This window comes from Falco biarmicus, chromosome 9 (assembly GCF_023638135.1).
Source record: "Falco biarmicus isolate bFalBia1 chromosome 9, bFalBia1.pri, whole genome shotgun sequence".
Classification (NCBI taxonomy): domain Eukaryota; kingdom Metazoa; phylum Chordata; class Aves; order Falconiformes; family Falconidae; genus Falco; species Falco biarmicus.
In genome coordinates, this window is record NC_079296.1 from 40,966,714 (window position 1) to 40,990,699 (window position 23,986).

Sequence of the window (23,986 nt, forward strand, 5' to 3'; positions counted from 1 at the left end):
TGCCTGAAAATAGGCTCCGCTGAGCCACCGCAGGACACCAACTCATCCCTTGCCAGAGATGGGTGCAGATAGAGTGAAGCAACTCCGAGCTTGCCAGGTGGGTTAATGTAGTGCTGCGTCTACAGCAACATAGAGCCTTGCCATGACTCAGGAGATATTTGCTCAGGCACAGCACCAGAGTAATGTGTGCCTGGCTGATGGGGAAGGGGGCAGTTCTCTTGCACCTGCCTGGCACTGGCCAAGGAGACATACCTGATTTTGCCCCTGGGTGTCCACATCCTGAGGAGTCTACCTGATCAGCCGTAAACAGAAATGGAAGTTAGGGGACACTGCTGGCAGCTGACAAGAGCTTGGTTGGCAGGAGGGCTTGTGGCCTGTGTACTCTCCATAAGCACGGTGAAAAGCAATGCATGTAGCAGCAGGGGAGAGCTGCTTTCTTGTCAGGACAGCAACTCTTCCTTTCTGATAATTTAGTTTGGTTAGCAGACATAGTTGGCAGTGAAAATATTGTGAATGAGGGATATGTGGCAACCATCCTATAAGTCTGTACTATGGCTTTTAACAGCTAAGATTTAAGAAAATGTATGTTGATACAGTAGCAATTAGAACAGAAATACCATTTTTTTCATGCCTCATTTCTTGCCAATGATTACCTAATGCTAGGTGTATTTTTTCCCTCATCTGTACTTCTGTCTTGTAGCTGTAGCTTATATGTCCATTTTTAACTTTTGTTTGAGACTCACTATAGTTTCTCTGCTAGCTCCATATACTTCAGTAAGTTCTGAAAAATTGTACATTTTATTTTTTTCAGTTTAAAGTGGCTTGTGATGAATTGGAATGAAATATACAAATGCTGTGTGTCTATGGTGGCAGTGAAAACTTGCTTCAAAAGCCAGTAAGACAAATTCATCTGATGGAAACTCATCCGCATATATCTGGCCCTGACTGTTTTTTGTGATAATTCAGGGATGCTTTTATGGGGTAAGCGTGCAAGGGTTATCAAGCCTGAGATGGTGCAGCTGGTGCACTGTAGTGCATTTAGAAAATAATCATGCTGTTCCCAAAAGATAGAGAAAGGAAAAAATACATTCCTGAATGCGACAGTTTTGAGCATTTTAAGTCAAGGAGTAAACAATACGATTTTTCTGTTTTCCTTCTGTTCAGAAAAATCACTAGTGCTTTATAGCATTTCTAGTCCTACTGGCTGAAGCTGTCAGTTCTGGAGTTTAAGAGGTCAGCACACACTCTATTGGCGTGAGTTTGTGGGCTTGTCGTGGTGTTTTATCCTATTTTTCTATTTTTTTCTATATTTATCCTATAAATCACAAAGTCAGAGCAATAGTGTTCCTCCATATGCCAGTGAGCTCCCCACCCAAAACAAACTGCATTTTGAAACAGTTCTGAACATTGCTTTGGAGTCCTATATCCCCTGCTACGACATCAGCGTCTTATGCTCTTATCTCACAGTGCTGCTTTCTCCTCCCTCAGCAAGCTTTTTACCCAACGCTGTGGGCTTTTTACCCCAGACTCCAGTGCTGTGATGGGCAAGAGACGCTGTGGGTCTCCCAGTTGGGGCTGACAGGAGCACATGTGCTGATTTGCCCATTGGCAAGCTGCAAAAAGCAACGCCATTAGCTGTGAGGTCCTGAGGGATGCTATCCTGTGGCCTTCTCCTCTACCAGTCTGGCATTGATTTTGATATATGGAAAGCAAAGGTTTTTAAAGCAGCTGAAATGACCTGGAGGTTGATTATATGAACTCTTAATGTCCAATATTCTGGTTGCAACACAGTCAGTTCATAATCTTCTATCAACAGCATAAATTAGCAACTCCAGCAAAGCAATCACAGAAGGTCTGGAGCGTTTATTACAGATTGAGACAAATTTAGTGATGTTTTCATGAGCTGATTGATTTGTATTTATGGTGTTCTCTGACCTTCTGACACACTGGAATGTCTTTTCTTCTCTGCAGTTATCTGCTTGAAAAAACAAGAAAAAAGATCTAAGCACTCTAAATACATCAAGGCATCAACGCAATTAAAATCAAGGCATCACAAATCCTGTTTTAGGATAACATTAGGTATCAGAAGACAAGCAGTGTGACTGAAACACAGCACTTATGGTGCATAATGTTTTAAACGAAAAACATACAGTATTGATTTTTTAATCAGCACTGTATGCCCATATGTCCTTGAAGAGTTGCTTTTGAAGCTGTCACTGGATAATGAGGATCATCTCATGGAGGGGCTGGCTTGCAGTTGCAATTGGATTGAATTTCTTTGCTTCAGGTCAAGCTTTATGCGTTTGTTTATGAACCCCACAGTTCTACTCTGATCCTGAGCATCCAGTGCTCAAAGGCTGCAGCTGGGATCAGCGGGGCTGCTTTCCCCAGTGTTTACTTCTAATCCGGAGCCGTGGCAGACTCTCCAGCTGGATCTGGGCCACAGCAGGGAAAGCAGCATGGCAGGACTGCCCACGCCGCATCCCCATGGCAGCCCCACCCCCCCCACCCCCCCCCCCCCGGGCATGCCCTCGGCTGCTTGGCTCTCGCCCTCCCAGAAGGGCTTGCTTTCCTGTTTGGCTGGATGCTTGCAGACTCCCCAAGACAGATCACTAGGTTAGCAGAACAGGCTGCTTGCAGCTTTGAAGGAAAACTGAAATGAACCATGAAGCCTCGGTTAATTATTTTTCTTGCTGCTATTGTTTTTTTTCTTGCTGCTGACAGTGGATTTACCTCTGCCCCCTCTCACAGGGATCCTGTTGTTCCTAATGCTGCTGGAAAAAAATACCCAACTTGTTTTCTAAGGAAGAAAACTAAACCTTTCTGTTTTCGTTTCATGTTTATTCTTTATCTTTTTGAGACATCAGCAACGCTCAAAAGCAGCTCTTTCAGTAGCTGGGGGCCATGTCCCTGGTGAGGAGAGCACAAAGGCAAGCCCATGGCCCCCAGTGAGGAGAGCACAAAAGCAACCCTGTCACTGCCCCAGCTCCCCACACCGCCCAGGCCAGGGCCCTGCCTTTCCTTACAGGCCTTGCCCTGGGTGGCAGGGTGCGGGGAGACCAGAAGTTTTGGTTTTAATTTAGACGTGGCCCTTGAAATCAGGGTGGCTGCTCAAAAAGTGCCGTGCATCCTATTCATATAGCTGAAGTCCTGCCAGGGACTGACTTTGATCCAGAGGTGGTGAAGGAAGGGTTTGAAGTGCAGCTACAGAGTATGAGCAGTTATATGTTTAATTTGTGCTGCCTGCAGCCTTCTGCTCTTTGTGTGACAGCAGTGCAAGGAAAAATGCCCCTCTGGACTGTGTTACTTCGTGCATAAGGGAAATCCTGCCCAGAGCACGGAGCTCCTTGCCGTGTCTGAAGCGAGGTTTGCAGGACCACCTCTCCTGCGAGCCTCGTGTGCCCTCTAGTTGTTGCAAGCTTTCTGGGGAAATGGAATGTCTCTTTTCTATAAGCCTTGCTGAACTTTGCAGGCAGCTCTTGAAAACAAGTAACTGCAGTTAGAGGAGCAGCAGAGAGCAAGAGGCTGCTTGCAGTCGCTGCTGCCTGGTTTGCCCTGTGATGATCCGATAGAAAAAAAAATTGTGCTTGCTGCTCAGGCGGAGCATTTATTGCTTTAAAAGTTGTTTGCCTAGAGTTTGCATGTTGAGCTGAAGCAGGGAAGAGTGACTTGTCAGCAAGATGATTCCCATGACATCTAGTAAGATGGAAGGTGGAAATGTGCTGTGGGGCAGGGAGCAAAAAAGTTAGAGAGTTTATGATTTTTTATGTTATAATTTTTGGACTCTTTTGCACAAGCTTTTTTGTAAGATGCTTCTCTGCAAAGAGCAAATTGCTGCCAGCCCACAGGCACGGTTAGCTGGGGAGCTGGTGGCTCTGAGCACCTTGGTTTTTCACCTGTTCCAAAGGGATCCAGCAAAGGTGGGGGAGCTGCTCCTGCTCCAGCCGCCTTGCAAACACAGCGATAATGCATGTGAGGGCATGGAGAGTAGGAAATGCACTGGTTATGGTGGTTGGAGGGCAGTGGTGGGGCAGAGGATTTGAATGCAGCAGGGAGCAAATGCCGTATGTCAAAATGCCTCCCGTGTCCTCCCAGATATGAGCACTGGACACCATGCTGCTGTGACAGAGGGCAGTCACACCATGGGTTATGGGAGGACCAACACATTTTCTTTTCTTTTTTTAGCAGTCTCTGTGAAGTGGCTAATGTTGTAGTGTGGCAGTGCTGGAGGGGTCAGGACAGGGACGGGGCCCCTCAAGCAGCCACAGCTGTGGTGATGGGTCCAGGTGGGGCACGTTTGCAGTGATGAGGCCAGGCTGCCCCTGTCTGAGGTGGTGGGGAGGGCTGGTGGGCAGGCTCCAGCAGACAGCCATGACGAGGGGTCCCCTCTCTTGCTGTTTTGGGGAGACTGGGCTGCTGGCAAGGTGGCATCTGCCCCCAGGCAGAGCAGGTGAGAGGGCTGTGGGGAGCAGTGGTGTCGAGGAGAGGGCTGAGCTTTGCATGTCACTGGCCAAAACGGGCTTGGGGAGAGCCATCCATGCTGTGGGAATGGCCCATGCACCATGGAGAAAGGGACTGAATGCCCATCGGGCTGCCCAGCAGGGTAAATACATAATTTTCTGAGGACTGGAAAGCACAGACCTGGAGCCAGCAGAGCCAGCAGTGAGTAATTTGTGTCCAGACATGAACCCTACTTGCTGGGGGATTTGGCCATGTCCTAGCTGCACCTGGGTGGTGGGGGTTGGCATGCCCTAATGTGAAAACAAGGCCATCACCTCTGTGAGGTCTCTTCTCATGCCAGGTGGGCAGGAAAGCCTCAAATTGTAGGGTGAGAAGGCCTTAAGCCGTAGCATTTCCAGACCTCATCGTGGGATTGTGTGGAGAGGTAAGTGGGCTTAAATTCTGCACTATTTTTTAAGCAGTCTTCCCTCTGCCATCTGTGGTGAACTGGCACTCCGTGCATGCTGACAGACTAACTCCTGCTTTTATAGCACACCACCAAGGGGGTCTAACTCAGTGTGTGTATTTTTTGCTTTTTTATCTTTGCTTTCTGTGTTTTGTTTTTGTTTCATATGTATGTATACCGAAATTATATTAAGACTCTGTCCCAATTAGATTAAACTGCAACATAGCTTGCTTCAGTGTGGCTTATTTCCTAGGAGGGGCTTTGTATCTGACTTTCAATAGATGTTGGGCTTAACAGCATCTACATCTTGCACATTTCAAAGGCTGGATGGATTCTTGCTTGTGTGCTTACCAAAATGATTGTGCAGGTATTATATAACTGTGTATCTATAGTACTTATACACTGCAGGCCATGTCTAAATACTTTATTTACTACTGCTAGCAGGCAGAATGGACAGCAGATACTATGAATATCTGCAAACCTGCATTGGAAAAAAAAACACCTCAAAAGTAAATATCAAGCCACAATCAGCATGCTTCAGGAAGCCATGCCATTGTGTGTGTTAGGTGCTATGGAAACATCTCGTGATGGCAACACATCCTTCAGCTTGTGCAGTGTGCCTGTGCCTCCGGAGGCAAGTGTTGGTTATAAGGAATCCACTTCCACTAGCAGTTAATTTCTACCTTCAACACAATCTGGAGTGAAACTACTGATTAAGATGATGCCTAGCAATTATGCTATGATAAGTTAATTACAGAAGAACAGCGTAATGGCTGCAGTTGGCTTTGGCTGGACTGCATGGATTTGTGAGGGGAAGAAAGGTGATGGTGTCTCCTGAGCAGCACAGCTGAAATACTGGCACTCTCCTGCAGTAATATGGGAGCAGGCACCTCCCTTTCAATTTGCGTAAGTGAACTTAAACCTGGCTTCTTGAGTCCTTCTTACATCCTTTCTTTGTTCGCAGAAGGCTGTGCTTCTTCCCCCAGCCTAACTGCTGCATCTGTAAAGAGGAGGTATTAAGAGTAATATATCATGGATAGTTCAGAGGCTTTTTTAAACACCTTGTGGCTTATATATGAAAATGCTGTAAAATACATTTGGTGCATGCTGATATTGGTTACTTGTAGATAATTATTAATGCTTTAGCATTAACATCCTGATCCAAGCTTGCTTATGTACCAGAGGAGTGAAATGGGGTCTAGGTATTGCGGCGTGTTTGCCCTTGCCATGGCAGTGTGGCTGGACACGGCTGCCTGCAGCGCCGGCGCGCAGCTGCACAGAAGCTGTGTGCTTGATGAGCTGAAAACCGGCTCTTCTGTAGTACTGCAGCCACAGGCCTACAGGAAAGTCTGTCCTTTTTACTTCTGAAAACATAATAATAAAAATGTTCAAGGGGAACCCAGTTTTAGAATGTGTTGGGTTAACGCTACAAAAAAAAATAATCAAAAACTCCCTTTAAAATGAAATGCAGATACTGTTTGAATATTTCTCATGCAGAAGTGGTAAATCTGGGTGTTCCTGGTTTGTACTTCTGCTCTCATTGTGTGGTGGACGTGTGTCCTCTCCTTTGTGACTGAAAAAGAGGACAAAATGCAGCACCGCGGGTAATGTCACCTGCTTATAAGGCACAGCAGGGGTGTAGAAGAGGATAAGGGAGTGAGGGCTCCTCATGGCCAGGCAGCATTTCCCCATTTCTTACCTACGTTCCCCTGAGGCGCCATGTGCAGGGCTGAGGGGCTCAGCGGGCCTGGCCATGGAACCAGCCGGAACCGGCCGGAACCGGCCAGAACTGGCTGCGCCCACCTGGGCAGCCCTGCCCCTCCTCACAGCCAGCCCTCGGCCCCGCGGCCGCCCCCGCAGTGTTTGGCCCAGGTGCCGTGCAGCCTCTCTGTCTGACCAAGATGGAAAAGCAGCTCCCGAGTGCAGGTTGTCCACGATTTATTACATAGGTTTTTGCATTGGTTATTGGGGTAAGAAGTTTGGAATAACTGGGTGAGCAGATGGGAACCCTTTACCAGGCTCATGCCGTGGCTGCTGCTTAAATTCCTCTTCTGGCTTCTCCATGAGTCTTGCACATTTTTATCGCCGTGAGTGAGGTAGACGTGCACAGATTTCCTGGGGTTGAAGGCTGTGTGCCAGCACTTGGTCAGCCTTTTTCCCGACTGTTGGAGATTTTCTTAGGGAAGTGGTTTAGTGACACCTCCCTGTCCTAAACAGAGCATCTGCCTTGGCCTGGGGCTCCATTTTCTCAGAATGTAGGTGTGAGTGGGTTTGATTAGGATTTACTCTACTACAGGTTCTGTCTCAGCTCTGCAGAAAATACATACTGGTGGTATTTTAGGAACATGGAGTAGAAGTAAAATCTGTACTAAGATGCTATAATGAGAACAGTAATTTTACTGAAGACCCTTGGACCTTATAAGCAGAAACGTGCTTTTATTATTCTTAACTTGCCTGGTTTTTTATTCCCCAGAAATCGTTCTCTTCTGTTCAAGTCAGGCACACAACAAATAAAGTCTCACCAGTTCTACAGTTCGGCAGAGAAAGCAGCACATTTGGTGTCCCTCTGGAAACCCTCATACCAGATGCAACGCAATGTGGAGTTCCTTTCCTTGTGACACAGATGGTGGAGTACCTAGAAGTATTTGGCAAGTTCATGTTTTCTCTGGTCTCTGAAAATTGTTATTCTTTGTTTAAGCTGTACTTTTCAGCTGTAATTGCTGAAAAGTCTTTTTTTTTTTTTTTTTTTTTTTTTTTTTTTACAGTTATTATGCTTTCTTAGAGGAGCTCTTGCTTTTTGAGATTCAGTTCTTGTCACACATGGTAATGCAGCTGACCGCTGCTTACTGTTTCATATTTCTTCTTAAACAGGTCTGGAGCGTGTCGGTTTATTTCGAATCAGTGGCTCAGTAAGTAAAATCAAGGAACTGAAGCAGAAATACAATCAAGGAGAAAAAGTTGACCTTATTAATGATGGAGATGTTGATTCTGTGGCCAGTCTCCTGAAGCTCTTTCTGAAAGAAATGCCAGTGGCTGTTTTTCCAGACAACATTAGTTCTGGCTTGCTAAAAACTTTCCAAGGTACAGAACAGACAGCTTTCAAGCTTTTGTTCTTTCTCTGACAATGTTAGATAATGTGTTCGTTACACCTTCCTATAAGCAAGGATTTAAATTTCCTTAACCCAAGGCTGATATTTAATTGCTTTTGATGGACCAGTCTTCTGTGAAGTTGTCTATAGTCTTTTTCTGAATTCATTAAAGCTTTTGGACTCCTCAATATCCTGTGGCAAGGCATTCTGTAATCCAATCCTGTATTCTTTGAGAATGCTTCTGCATCCTTTCTTTTTAAATTGGAAACCTTACTCATTACTGAGATAACATTTTTATTTCTAATCTAATCACCATCATAATGCTGCTTGTGCCTTTATATAGCCCCTGCCTCACTTCTCTCTTTTCCAGGCTGAAGCCTCTCTCTCTATTTAAGTTTCCCTTGTACAGGAGCCTTTTTGTTCCTATTTAGTACTTCTTACTAGTTTTTCTTATAGTACTTTTGGACAGCAGTGTGTGGAGCAGCATGAGGCATTCAAATTGCAAAGCCAAGATAAGTACCTACGGCAATACACTGTCTATTTCCCTATTCATGTCTGTAATGACTGAGCTAATGCATTCAGACATCCTGCCCAGTGGTTTTGACTGATAACCAATTCAGGTGTTTGCATACGAATAAGTGGGCTTTGTGGGTTAGATTACAGGTTTCAAACTTCATTTGCGAGGTGCCAAGTTATGTAGGTGTTTACCAAAAAAAAAAGAAGGAAAAAAGGGAAAGGAGTCACTTTTGTGAGCTATGAAAGTCCATACTGAAAGATCTACAGGGCTTTTTTGCAAACTCCTTGTTTTAACTACCCTGAATATTCTTGCTGTTATTATTTGGTTTTTAAATATATTTTCCCCTCTCAATCTTCTTTTCTATATCTCAAATTAATACATTGAGTGCCATGGGTCTTTGCCTTTATGAAATGTATTTTTTAGGGCTAAAATTGCCCTTTAGGCCATGATCTGCTGTTCACAATGTGAAAACTGTGTGGATGCATCCTGGTGATCTATGGCAAATTTGAGCATCAGCTGCCAATTATTGAGCAGTATGTCATCTCAGTTCTAATAATCAGGAGACTTTATTATACTAATTCTGAACTGCTGATCAAATAGAGTTGTTTGTGAATCCATTTTCTGCCTTGTAACTCTTCTTTGAAGAAGGACAACCAAGAAAATGCTAAGTATCCCCAATATAGATTTTTAAATGTCTCTTGTGTAACTACGGTTGCATATTTATAGAGCAAAAATGTTTTGAGAGTGAGAGCTACCAATTAGTCAGGAAATGAAGATGATGTTGGGCTGAAAGAGTACAATTCCTTATTCAACTTAATGAGAATCATACGGCATGTGTAAAATCTCTGGGGAGAGTCAAGGCTGACAATTTTGTATCATTTTTAAAGGCAGCTTTAAGGATTCAGGTATATATGACTACTGTCTGTAATTCCTTTAAAAAAGCAGCAAGTGCTAGATGATTCCATCATAGCAGGAAGAATAGCAGAAACTATATAAAACTCAACATCTGGAAAATCCATCAAACTTAAATATTAATATGTGAAAATAGTTGTCAAAATTTAATCTACTTGCTCTAATATATTTTAAAATCTTCCCTCTTTCTCAGATCTATAATAATATCTATGGTGAAATTCTGTTATTATTAGGCATATCTATGCCATATTTTTTTTTTCCCCAGAGCACAAAATCCACACAATGAAATGCATAGAGAACCTGAGACAGTTGCTCGGCTGCCTGCCCAAAGCCCATCAAAACCTTCTTCAGTTCCTGTCTGCTTTCCTGTTAAAGGTAGCAACATACAGTGCAGTGAATTTCATGACTCTGGAAAACCTAGCCATTGTGTTTGGACCTGTTCTGTTCAAGTAAGTGCTCTCTATTTAGCTACTTTAAATAGTACTACTAGATCACACTTTACAATGAGGCTTTCTGTTTTAACTGTATGTCCGCTAGTAAGTGGAACATTTTGGAAGTTAATTGTTTATATGGTGTATTATGGGCAGGTGTGACAGATCCTGAGCTGGCTGACCACCTTCAGCCTGTTAGGCACTGACTGCACAGGTTCAGCCTCAAGTAAGAAACCATCTGAAGAGAAAAGGCATGAGGGACAGAGAGCTGTTTAATCAGAACTACTCCTCTTAGTCAAGTTAAGTGCTGGCTGTGGAGGCTGCTTAGTTGTTAGCCTTGATTCTGAAAAGCTAAGGCTGACTTTGACCTTGTAATATCATTTGGTATCAGAGAAAGGAATCTCTTTCATCAAGGAAAAGAAGTAACTCATTCTGCCTTTGCCACTAAACTGCAAGCTGACATCTGAGCAGAGGCTAGCTGAGCCTGCAAACTGTGAGTGCTTGGTTGAAGCTAGAGAAGGTATATTTGGAATGATGGTGAGTGGGTGCATAACTGGATGCTAAAAGAGAAAAGTGGGAGGGCATATGTCATACAAGACAAGGTGGTGAGAAGTTAACAGCCTAGAGTGATCTGTTAATGGAGGATTTTCCACTGAAGCTGGAACAATTTTGTTCTTTAGCCTGTCCTTCATGTTGACATTAGGGGATGTAAAATGTTTATACCTGTCTAACAATTTGTCAACCTTTGTTTTAGTGGATCATAGCCATTCCAGCTTAATGTGAACTATAAACCGATGCTGCTTTGCAAAGTGTATACGTTAACAATTAGTATTTTCTAAGCCATAAAAAAGCATAGTATTTTTTGCGCTTTTTTTGTATGACAAGCCAGGTTAGTTACTAAAAAGATATATTCAGCAAAATTGGTACCAAGCCTATTAGAAATCAGTGACAGGCTTTGTTTTGGGGAGCTGCCATCTTAAACCTTGCTCCTGTTGCCATAGGTCTCTATGTTTGTGTCTGTTTACCTGCTCTGTGGGCCTATCATGAGAGGTACCAGCATATAACCTTCGCAGGTGATATAAGTAAAAGGTCCCTTACTTTAGCAAAAGTACAGCTAGGGTGAAGAATCTAACGTCATCTAGTGTGGTAAGAGTTGCACCATTTGCTCCTGTGAGAGTAAGCTTCACCACGGAGGATATTCAGTGATGGAACAAAGGAGTTCTGCAACCAAACCCCAAGTTCCTTAAAGTTTGCATGCTAAAATCATTAAATGAGCGTAGGCAGATGAAGTTTACTTCCCAGCATCTGGATTAGTTGTGTGGTGATACTTAGAACAAACAGGTAGAAGGCTGGTGCCAAAAGGCTTTCACCGAAAATCTAGCCTCTTGTCCCCACACTGACTTAACAAGGACTGCACAGACTGTCACTCTTCTGTCATCAGGCCCTCTTCACTGTCACATGGGTCTTCTGTGCATGCACATACACTTTCCTTTATCTCCTTTCCCAAATTGTCTGAACCTGTGGCCACTGATTTCTGTATCTATGCCTAAGAATCCAGTAGGCCTCCTTATTGATTGGTGAGCTGCCTCAGTTTTTAAGCATCCCACTCTGTTTTGGAAGACAGTCCAGCTACTTCTGAGCATGCCCCTCTTTTTTTAAAGTACACTTGGTACTAAACTAAATGCTTGTGGCAATGACCTTTCTGAGAAGCTCTGAAAATGGTCAGCATTGGGTTTCCCTCCCAGTGACTTGACAAGACAACACCGCTACCATAAATAGAAGTACATCTGCCCTGTGAACATTAACTCTAGCTTTTTACAGTCATTCTGATCTCACCAGCTCTGGGAGAGAAAGCGGTAAGTATGGAGCTCATTTTTTGTAAAGTGTATGACTAGTGCTGCTCTTGGACAGTTACCTCCTAGGATTATGAAAAATCTCCTCTTCGGTGGTTGGGCAGAGAGGAGAGACTTGCAACTGGCATTTTCTGTCAGCAAGATTGCTGTACCACTTCCTGCTATGACTCAGAGTAAACCATTTGTGTTGTCCTGTATAGCAGCAAAATTCAAGGTAGTTTAATGTGGCAAACCATATCTGCTGACACAGGGAATAAAATCATAAATATCCTTTATGCCTTTCAGAGCAAGGATTCATGCAATTAGCTAGTATGTTATGAAATATTTGGCAACCAGAATATAGATTCACTGGAAAGTGAGACATGTTGGGTAGTACTTGCTACAGTTGTTCAGTCAGAGCATGAAGGTTATTGAAAAAACAGCTGTAGGTCTAATCTGCAGAAGTGTAGATACCCCATGCAATTGTTGGAAGTAACCTTCTAGATGTAATATCAGCTCCACTTATGGCACTAATTCATCGCAGGTGTTAAAACTGTTCTGCATGTATTCTGGCAATCCGTGGTTTTGTGCAATTCTTTCTTTCTTCTTTGACATTAAACACATAAACTAAGTTGTTTATAAGCCTTTTTACTTTAAATTTTTGATCTATTCAAGTGTAAATTCTGTCTATGGTTATCATCTGTTGTAGTCTGTTGACACTTCTATTTGTTGAGACCTGTCATTCTTATAGTTTCAGTGAAGTGACTGAGTTGTAATATTCGGTAGTTGGAACACAGAATACATATGGGCCTTGGGGACATATGATTAGAATATAAAACTTGCTGCTTATTATACCTTGCAAGCCTAAACTGCATATACTTCACAATTAGTAACTATTGTAGTTGCGACACAAAAAATATAAGCCTTAGCCCAGATATTATGTTGGAATTCTAGTTAGAAGGTCACAGAAATCTCCTATTATCATTAGTTTGCTACATTTAAAATTAATACCGCTGTTTGTGTGAAAACCGATTGTTAAATAGGCTATTTTCTATTTTTAATCTGTTGCAGTCCCTTCTTTCATGCTGGTTGTATTGAATATCTGACTAAAATCATCTTCATATTGGAAGGATTCCGTTTTAATATTAGTATACATGCTTCCTGTCCTTGTTCAGGGTGGTAGGACCCAACGTGGGAATAAGAAAAGACATGTCTCAGAAAAAATGTAACTAAGTAAAATGTTTTGATTTTACTTGAGTCTCCTTTGCAAACCAGCTCCTTCTGATTTCTTCTACTGGCTTTCCTCCCTCATGCTATTTTTTGCCCATGAGACTGAGTTAAGCTATGTTTGCTGCTGTTAAGTTGCTCCACCGGCACCTTTCACATTGCTTTTCTTTTAGATTTTTGACCCTGGCATCTGTTTCTTACCTTTTGAGACTTCGGTGTTAACATTTGCATGATGCAGCTTTTATGTCCTCACCTCGTTGTAGGTAAGAGGACCAAAACTATAACTGCGGCTCAAGTATCAGGCTGGCTACTCCCTAGCCTTTCTTTGCTAAGCTCCATTCTTCTATTGGCTTCTGCTGTTGATTTCTTTCTGCTTGTCCTCTGAAGTATTTATTTCTGTTGCCATTCATCCATCTTCTTGTGAGATGTTTCATGTCCTCCTTGTGTCTGTAAATGCCAAGGAGAATGCGTTGCTTTGCTTTTGTCAGAGTTTCAACTGATATTACTTAAATTTTGATGGATATTTTGTTACACCTCATCTTAGTAAAAAGATTTCTGCTGCTAACCTCAGTAAGTAATTCTTGCATGAGTGCACAAGGATGCTAACAAACCAGCTGTTTGCTTCTGCTCACTTAGACTCATTCTTTCTGTGAATTTGCAGTAAGCCTCTGCCAGCATGGAACCTTGGCAGATCTCCTGAACATGGCTGAGGCAAGGGACCGTATGGATTTTTCTAACTTGTACTTTGTGGAAAAGCAACTTTGAAAGGTTTAGACTCAAGGAAACCAGCAGCTGTTTCCTGATGATCAGTTTTTAATTGTTTCTTAATTGTAGAGTGTTCTCCTGTGTTTGATCTGTACTACTACAACAGATTACATGGTGAAGTGCAGAATATACTTCAGCAGCTGTGCTCTTCCTAGGAAAGCGTTCCTGGATTTAGCAGTGTGTGAACATGGTTCCCCTATTGTCAGCCTGATAACAGACTTTCTACTAGCAGCAGCAGAAGTATCTTAAAAAGCAGGAACTGATTATTTTACAAAATTAATTGAAAGTCATTGTGGAAGGTGGCTGCAGAGGAAACTAAAAATGTATTTTCTGTATTTGGAATACACATCTGTTGCCACCCGTGAATGTCTGTGGATGAGCAGACATTGATACTTGTAGTCAGCTGTGGGATCACATCCCTGAATATAACTTGGATTTATTAACATGAAGTGAGAACTGGGCACCCAGAACTGTTAGAAAGGGAAAGTGGGACTCAGTAAGTAGTGCAAGAGCTGTTTGTCTTCATGAAGAACATGCAGACTGCTCCTTGCTATTAAGGAGTGAAGAGCTGATAGAGATGGATTCAGGAATGTGTGTCTGAGTTATAGAAAGAAGCTGAAAAAGACAGACAAGGGACTAAAAGATTGCTTGTATGGCCTGTGAGTTGAGTCTGTTAGTATTTAGGTAAGCAAGGAATAATCTCTTAGGATTGTTGTATGAGGGAAAGGCTGTTGCTCAGTCAATGAGGTTTTACATGCAGGCTTGCTTCCTGTGGAGAAACTCAGTTTGTCCTAAGAATAGGAATCCAAGAAGGAGAAATGTTGGCCAATGCTACAGGAGTGATGACACAGTAGTTTATCTTATAAATCTGTCTACATTGTGCCTGGGTATAACTCTGCTTAAATCATCTTCTTTCAAAATAAGCCCAAACTCAAGTTCTCATAAAACAACAGTAAGTTTACAAAAGAAGAACATGAATTAAAGCAATTGGAATGGGCCCAGTGTATTTGTACTTTAAAATAACAAATGAATAATGAACATACAGAGGACTGGTGGTGTGTGTATGTCTCCACAGTTTAATTTCTTGTTTAAATATTAATATTGTGCTGGGTGGAATTGACTTGGTGCAGCAAGGCTGGAGAAGCTGGATTAAGGCAACAGCATTTATGTAAATGTCCTCCGGGCTTCCAAATAGTTCATGGGGGGAAATACACAGTTCTTTCATGGAATGAGATTAGAATCCCGTATAAAGAATCCCTTGACCTTAACTAAATGACTCCAACTTAATCTACTTGTGTGGATAGTAATAATTAAAATATTGTTTATTTACAAAATGAGAGAGAAAGAAAGAGAAAAAACAACCTGTTAATAGGAGCATCTGGAAGTTCCACTGCATGATGTGCCTGATGTCTGTGAATTTATAAATTATTACACTGAATCATTATATAATTTATAAAATATTACACTGAAATGTCTTACGTTTTTTTTCCAGGAAGTCCTGTTAATAAGACATTCTAACCATCAAAGTTTACCTTCATAAACTAAGACAGAACAAAACTACACTCTTACAGCCCCAATGCCAGTGAGTGACAGCAGATTTCTAGGACTTTTTTTTTTTTTTGTCCTCTTCATCCTTAATTTTATGAACTTCATATCTGAGTTACTGTCAGGTTCTAGCTGTTTTGCTGAGCTGCCTCAAAGATTCACTGTGTTGTGAAACACTGCAGGAAACTGGGGCTCCGTCAGTCTGAGGCTTCCAGTGTTGTGAACCCACCAAATTTAGCTGGTCCCTGTCCCAACAATTGCTTGTTGGGAATGAGGCTGGAACTCTGTTTTATCCAGTCGCCCAACTGGATAAAAGGCTTTGCTGAATTATCTTGGGTATTGGAGGGTTCCCTGTGTGACTCACCATTAGCCACTGATCTGAGCGCTCCTAAACCTAATCCATCTCCTCTTCCCTTAGGATCCCTGTTAGTCCCTTGGCTTGTGAAGAGCAAAGGCTTTACAATGGCCTCCTGCTGTATTTGCTTCAACACCATGAGATGCTCTTTGTTGACTTGAACCCTTGTTACTCACAGAGACAAGCAAATGGCCTTCAGGTAAGAAAGCTACATTAATCGGTTCAGCAAGTAATAAAAAGTGCTTCGTTTGGTTGGAACCTACAAATGGAAATATATTTACTTATTCATAGTGTAATGAATAACTATAGCTTGTTGCCAGCAATGTAAATATTCATCATATGCCTAAGCTAGAGGGGAAACCTGAGTGTTTAAAATTCTGATTTTGAAAAAAATGCAAGTGCAAAAGTAAAAGGTCAAGAATAAAATCCCAAGTTGTTCCACTTTACATATCTTAATGCCAAGATTTGTTAGATCAAAATCACTGGATTTTTCCTTCAGTGAAGCACTTTTAATGTGTGTGTGTTTGGCTAGAAATTGGCAATGCAGGAAAGCAAAAACTAGAAAGGTCAAACCTCTCTCTCCTTTCCAGAGCTCACTGTGTATGTTTCAGACTCCCCTTGGGCATATTTTTTTCTAAAACATTGTTAGTACTTGCAATTATTTTTTTTGCTTTTTTTTTTGCTTTTTTTTTTTTTTTTTTTTTTTTTGGTCAAAAACCACTCAGTGGAAGAAACATGATGGTTTAGGAAGAGAGTCTATATACGTCTTGTTTTCAGTTTGTGATGTGATGTATCTTTGCTGCTTAACTTGAAATTGATTTTTAGAAAAAGACATGAAGGAAAGGTTTTAGCAAAACCTACAGTTTAATACTGCAGCATGCAGTTACCACACATCCTTGCAGTTCATGACTAGATTGATAGCGGTGTGCCAGATTAAGTGAAGGACTATGAAAGAAATATGCATTGCATGTAATTGTAGATCATGGTGCTCATGTTTGTGACTCCCTAATTTCCTGGCTTCTTTCTCCAAGTATCGGTATTAAGGAATACCGGCAGACTTCTAATACAAAGTCAAATTCAGTATTTAGAGCCTATTATATATCCTAAACTGAATATTGAGACTGTAATACTCTTTGGAACCTCTCTTTTAAAATAAATGCTGTATAGCCATAGGAACAGAGAACAGAATACACTGACACAAGGACGTTTCTAAAATATTCCTGCTATGTCAGAGGACACGCCCCAAAATCTAAAAAGTAGGATTGTTTCACACAAACACAGTGTTGGAGCCAATGCCTCCAGCTCCCCTAGTGTCTGAGGATGTCTCATGTCACTACCACCTCCGAGAATTCCTGCAACCTATACTCAAATGAGCACGCAAGATCAAAATATTAGCTTTCTATTATATCTGCTTCTGCTTGCAAGACTAGAAGAAGCATCGGTAGCTAAAGAAAATTGGAATGGTATTAGAGAAGCCAGGAAACCTGGCTTTCTATTGCAGTGCTTTTGTTTCAGAAGCAACTTCACTCCCTGTAATTCTGCAAAATGTCATGGTCTGTCTGGGATTGTGGTGATGTGGGAAAGAAATCTGCTGAAAAGATCCTTTCAAGTTCTTTAATAAAACCTCAGACAAGGCATAGCCATGAGGCACTCTCCTGCTCTGAGGTAAGCTTATGAAAGAAATCCCATCTGTGGGTGAGAAGGGAATTCAGTATTCTGTGGTTGATCTTGTTTTTGTAATTCCTGGCAGGAAACCCAGCACATTGGATAGGTACCCTTCATCTTTCATAATATAACAATTACTCAAAGTCCACTAAACTGGAAACATCAAAGTTAGGTTTACAAACTAAACATATTGAAAAGTGCATGTTCTAGTTCCAGCATAGCAAGCAAAAAGTGAAATGGCAAACCTGGCTCAGAACCCTTGTTGCTTCCTGGAAATGAAACTTGCTTTTATTGGCTGTTTCTCATGAAATAAGTTAAAGCATTTACACAGATTCTTGCATTTGGACTACTTAATTCCTGTGATTTTGTTGTTGTTGTCAGGGTGCCTTTTTTTTTACCCCACTTCAACATTATATGTTATCCTAATTAATTGAACTTTAACAAATTAAAGCTATACCAATCTGGCAGGCATGCCATACAGCTGACACAGGCTTAACCTTCCGTTGTGTTGTTTGTAGGCTCAGATGGGCAAGACTGACTGTTCCCGAGCAGAGCTCTTAGTATCTTGAAGTGCTGGGAGTCATCCCACTTATTCTACATCTGCAGGCTGATTCAGGCTGACAGACTGGGAGAAGAATTTGCAGGTTTTTGAAAGTCATTGGTCTAATAGTTCAGAACTGTTACCCTGGGCTGGATAGTAGACTATTCACAGCCACCTGTTCCATCTAAAGATAGGTGTTTAAAGGATATATCCATGGTACTGTGTATTTTAGCTTGTCCTTTTTCCTGGCTATTTTGTGTTGTACTTTTTTCTTCTTCTTAAAATAGAGTTGGAGTGTAAAATCCTGCCAGTTTTCTTTTAGTTTTTTTTATTGGTTTTATTTTTTTTTTTAATTTTCCCCTTATGAATCCATTAACATTTAAAGCTGTCCTATAACCTTCTGTGCTAGCTCAAAAACTGCACTGGTACTATATCAATTTTCCTGTTTGGCTGAAATAATTCTTTAAAAAGAGGTTAGACACTGCAGTGTTTGTTTTGACCTGAGGCCTCTCCAGATAACTGTGTTTAACCTGAAGTGTATCACTGGATGTGTTGGAGGTATACAAGATCATCCTAACTTCTATAGTGTAATTAAATTATGAACCAAACCTTGCAAATAGCAATTTGTCATGCTGTTTGCCCTCATAATTTCTGAATCTAATGTTCTAGATAAAAGTTGACCATAGAATTTTTTTCCAAGAGTATTTTTGCATATCTCCCTTGTGTACAAAAGTAAAAAATAAATCCTTTCTTAATTATGCATGCTACCTTTGTCTTGCAAACAAACAGAAGCACGACTTTGTGGGTGCGTACAAGCTACTGCATGTATCTGCATTAAAGCACGAGATACATTAGGAAAAAAAGCCTACACTCTGAGGAAATGAGTCTCATTTCTTGATTTTTCTTTGTCCTTTTATGCTCGCTTCACTTTATATCAGCAAGGCTGCAGGGACTACCTATTGATTGGATCATATGTAGCTACTCCCTACAATTATGGAACCCCATTATAAAGGGATCGTAGAGATCCATGGGGCTGGGGAAGTGGACCTGGAGAGTATCCTGGACCTGCAAGCTGACCACAGACACCTTAGTGAATTTCTGAAACTGCAGTGTGGTTTGGAGTTGGTCAGAAGAGTACAACTAAATATTTAATTGAGACTTTATCTACTCAAATTATGGTTTTGTTGGGAAGGCTTTTGTGGTCTGGAGAGTTTTGTCAGTCTCAGGTTTTTAGCCTTTTTTCAAAGAGGAAATGGAGTTTCAGCTTCAAACCTGTTCTGTGAAAAAAATGTGGTGCCTTGCTCTCATCTGAAGTTGCCATACAAAAGAACTGTGGTCTCCCAAATGAATGGTCCTCAGTTTGGAGGACATGAATAATTTAACTGATGTTTTCCTTTGCTAGTCCTATAACAATGCTTGTGGACTGAAAGCTGAAACTTTTCAGAATGAATGAACAACCAACCAAACAGATATTATCTCATGATCTAGTAAACTGGAATTTCCAGATTAAACCCCATTGGCTTGTCAAAATAATTTTTCTTGGATAAGGGAACATAGTTCCAATTCCTATTTGTGGCTTTTAACAATTTTTCCTAAATTTAAACTGGTACAGGTCTTCATTACTTTCATTTAAATTCTTTGTTTAGCAATGAAAACTTTTAGATGGGTTTCGATGTGAGCATAGCAAATTCTGTGTGTACCATGTGAACTACCAGGAGATTTGTCAACGTTTCTGTAGGGATTGCTCTTATATTATAGAAAGACTTCTTCATATTATTTCCTATTCCACAGAAAGACTATTTTCCCTACCTTTGTGAATTTAGAAAAACATGGACTTATTAAACATTAAGTTTGAATTTTGTATTTGCACACTGCCCAAACCAGAAGACTGGATAAAAAAAATGCCATACATTGAGGATCAAAGTAGGACTGAGATCTCAACAAAAATTGTGGACAATAGATTGTAAGGATGTAAGGTTTTTTTCTTCTAGGTAAGCAGCGCAGAATATGTTGCTGACAGTAGGCATAAGGATTTGATAAAAACTGCTGTAACCTAGCAAGCGTGACTTGAAACAACCAAAATGTTGGATGTAGCTGGAGTACTCCTCGTTACTCCTAGGTCTTCAGTGCCAGAGCCTTTCTACCTCTTGGTGGAGGGAGCAGGGCATGGAGAGAGCAAGGTGCTTTTTCTGTGCTGTGCCTGTGATCTGCAGCAGACTAACCTTTGGACTGGAGATCTGTAACTTGGAAATTACAAGTGTGCCTGGTCTCCATCTTGAGCTAACTGCAGGGTGTGAAAGGAATATCATTGATTTAATGTTTGCTCCAGCATTGCTGGGGGTTTGTCTTGACTTGCTGCACAAGTGCTCTGGGACACTGCTGTCACACTTCAACCCCTTTCTATGACGGTGGGTTTTGCTGCTATCTACTTTTCTCTCTTCGCCCTCCCCCCAGTATGTAGAGTTTTGTAATTTTTTTTATTTTTTTTATTTTTTTTATTTCTGGGGAAGGCTGCACTATGAGAGAAATATCAGCAGGAGAGGGTGTGCTCTGTGTGACATGAAGCAGACTGTCAGCTGTGCTTTACTGTAACAAGTAGCTTGAGCATGGAAGAGGGAAGCTGGTCTAACTGAAACCCTGAAACTGTTTATGGGGACAGCTCAGGCAACCACTGGATCTGAATCACTGATGCTGATTATGCTGATCACTGTCTGTCATTCAACAACCATATGAAGTGTGTGAGAGGGCATGTCTTTCTAAAACCGGTCACTGATACAGGTGTTTCCTGGCTTGGAAAATATGTTTTGAATGAGTATGCTGTGAAGAAACCAACTCAGTGGAGACTCATCTTTGTTACTTTTCAGGCTGTGAATGCTCATTTTCAGTTTTGCTGTGAACAGAGCATATCAAAAGCTCCTGCCATAGTCTGACTCACAGAACTTATGTGGATTACATATTAAGGAATTTTATTTGTAATTTGTGGAGGAGAGTAACAGCTGATGTGTTCAGAGCAGCAGCCAGTTGCTTTTCTAATTAAGATCAGCTACACTACAAGGAAGAGGATTATATGTAATCAGCTACTGTACACATTAGGATAACACAGATTTTTACTTTAGAGGATCTGTGTGGTCTTCTCCTGATGTTTAAAAAATTTAGCACAACACCTAAACCTAAGACTCGCAGCTAAGATTTTCAGGCATCTCAAGGTTGCAATGGAGGAGGGAGCTGGTAGCATTTTATTCCACTTGGTGTCAGCATTGTTCTCTCACTCCAGAGCTGTTTTTTCCTTTGAACATAACCCTTTAATATGTTCTGAGTACCTATCTTAAAATTAGGTACTACGTTTCTATTTTTGTAATGTATCAGAACATCAGCCTGTTCCTTCCTCAGATAATTAACTGATATCAGACAGGCATAAAGGAAGGGTATGAATTCACCTCCAAACCATTATGAAATGCAAGCCTTTTTTATTTTATGCTCATGTCACCTTCCATACCTCAGCAGGACTACCAATGAAACCTCTTGCCACTTTCATATTCCTTTTCCTTTGGTGTACATGAGCAATTTGATTTGTTTGCTGATGATCAGGGCTTTTTGAAAAAAAAACAAACCAAAAAAAACCAACATCAAAAGAGAATTCTTTGATAGGAAAATTATCCCTTGGGAAATTAGAAGTATTTTTACTGAAAGGCTTGTTATATGTCAGCATCAAAATATTTCAGTCTTTTTACTTGTCATTAGCTGTAATAGTATGGGGGAAAAAAGACATTATTTTAAACCCTTAGCGGCTTTGTATTTTGTGCAAGGTTAGGGATGGGAGTGAGAAATGTTTTCAGAAAAGCAGGCAAGAAATGTAGATCAAAATACAAACCAGAAAAAAAAATATTCACTGTTAGAAAAAAAAACACCCCACAAACCTACCAAAATAAGAAAGTCCCATTTTCCATTCAACTGTAGTTAATTTAATTGTATTTAGTTGTGGAGCTGTGCAACAATAGTCATATTCTGAATGCACAGATTCCCCTCAAGCTGCCCCCCACCCCCACAATTCCTAGACTGCTTTATTCTTCTTTAATTAGCTTATTTCACCTATTGTAGAAAATATGCAGACATGCTTAAGTACTTAAACAACACAAATTGAGAAAAGAATAGGGCTAGCAATTATCAGAGTTACATGCAGAAAGGCTTGGCTGAATCTTGAAAGCATATTAGCATGTTATAGCCTAACACAGTTTCACTCACTCTCAGTTTATTTGGGGTTTTGTTGTAGAGCAGAGGCTGCAGTATTTAATTTCTTTGCTTCTGCAATGCATGTTCATGAGTTGGCATTTCTGCTAAATGGTTTCCAGAACTATCAAACTAAATACTGGGTACCTTTTTATTTTGCTATGAAAAAGGAAAGGGTTGAAATATGCCTGTAATAAAAATACAAATGCAATTGAGCCAAAACCAGAAGAAACACAAGGATATTTATGGTGAAGTTGCATGCTATACCTGTGCCCCAGGGCTCATGGTTAGAAAAGATTACTCCAACTTGTCCTGGTTTACTGATTACTTTTTTTTTTTTTCCTTCCCAAAAAAAGAAAAGGAAAAAAGAAAGATTTGTGGAAAAAATGGTGAGGACTAAGTGGGAAAAAGCCTGAAAGAATATTATGGAAAAACCAATGTGATACTTCAGAAAGTTTTAATAAGAGCAAATAAACACAACACCTCTGTATGTGCTTTTTTTCCAAATGCATTTCTAGTCAGTTCAAAGACCATTTTTAATTTAAACAAACATTACTGCAGTTTGGCTTTGGATGCATGGATCGGCTCGTGTGTCTGGTAATTTAAATGGATGCTTGAAGATGAGGTTCAGTCAACAACCGTAATTCGGACCTTTGAATTTTCACTGACCATCTGCTTAAATTAGATGTTGTCCTGTTCCCAGAGGACTGCAGATGTGCAAGGATTCTGGCTAGTAAAGAAATAATAGTGTGGGCCTTAGGCTGTTCTGCCAAGTGGTGGGGTAGTCAGCTGTGCCTGGACATGATCATGTTAAAGGATGCTGGTCAGGGCTGAATTTTCCTGTGAGCTCTTAGGACAAAGAAATACTGGAGAGGCTGCTGCTGTTCGATCCAGCATTGCTTCTAGTATGCAGCTGGGGCTTTTTCTGGAAATTGCTGGTGTCACTGGGCTGCATGTGAGAGCAGCTGTAGGAGCTCAGCTTTCCATTACTTTGGGAGACTCCTCATACCAGCATCCATGCATGGGGAGCTGGGCAGAGTAGACAGCCAAATCCACAGGTTAAAAAAGACATCCTCTGCATCTTGCCCATGGGGTGACCAAAAGGTACAGAGGTTTAGCAAGATGAGGGCTGCTGGGATCTCTGCCTGACATAGGCAGGAGAGGGGCCTGGGTGCTGAGTCAGGGAAAGACTGATCCCTGTGTAGAATCCTGCAGGCAGGGGATTGGTAAAGCTACACAAGCTTAGCGGGTGTAAGAGGAGGACTGGAGATGACAGAGAGTTCTTTATATATCCTAAGCTCTGTAGCTTTAGGATTTTTGTGTGGTTTACTTATATTCTCTTTCCCCCCACCCAAGACATTAAGCTGAATGGGACTACGTTGGAAGAAAAAAATAATTACTTGGGCGGGGGGAAAGGAAAGAAACTTTTTGGTCTACCAGAGCATCTATATGATGGCTTTAGTATTTTTATAGAGTTGTGGTGGAGATAAAGTGAAGAAATTATGATTTAGAACTCTTTACTTGGTATTTTAGTTCTTTACTTTCAAATTTTACTTTCAAACTCTTTGGAAATTACATGGGTAGCTTTGAGCTTCATAATCTTTTTCACCAGTCAATACAAGAGGATCATGCAACAATAATAAACAGTTAACTCAATTTGGATATGTGCAGCACTCCGTAACTCAAAACCATACAGTACTTCTAAAAATATGTTTGTCTTTTACATATTTTCACTAGGAAAGGATAGCAAGCAATCCACTGCCTAATTGCAAGGAATGATGGATGAACAGAATGTTTCTTTGATTAAATGTCTGATCTGCTGCTTTACTTTTCTTCCAACACCTGCTTTCATGTTTCTTTAGTTTAACCAAATTCCTAGCTATTTTGCTAATCATTTATATTCCATAATGCTTTCCATGCTTACCCAAAATGTGGGATAGGGTGGGAGGTGGGAGAAGAGGAAGATAAGCTGTA

At 41.1% G+C, this 23,986-nt stretch overlaps 1 protein-coding gene across 1 annotated transcript in view; it reads left to right on the top strand.

The window, feature by feature from the left end:
• Positions 1-23,986, top strand: part of FAM13C (family with sequence similarity 13 member C) — a 134,528-nt gene continuing 110,542 nt past the window's right edge. The window contains exons 1-5 of the mRNA XM_056352660.1: positions 1-97; positions 7,380-7,554; positions 7,778-7,987; positions 9,690-9,873; positions 15,643-15,778. Coding sequence (XP_056208635.1) covers positions 59-97; positions 7,380-7,554; positions 7,778-7,987; positions 9,690-9,873; positions 15,643-15,778 — 744 coding nt within the window. The 5' untranslated portion in view covers positions 1-58. The remainder of the gene's footprint in view (positions 98-7,379; positions 7,555-7,777; positions 7,988-9,689; positions 9,874-15,642; positions 15,779-23,986) is intronic.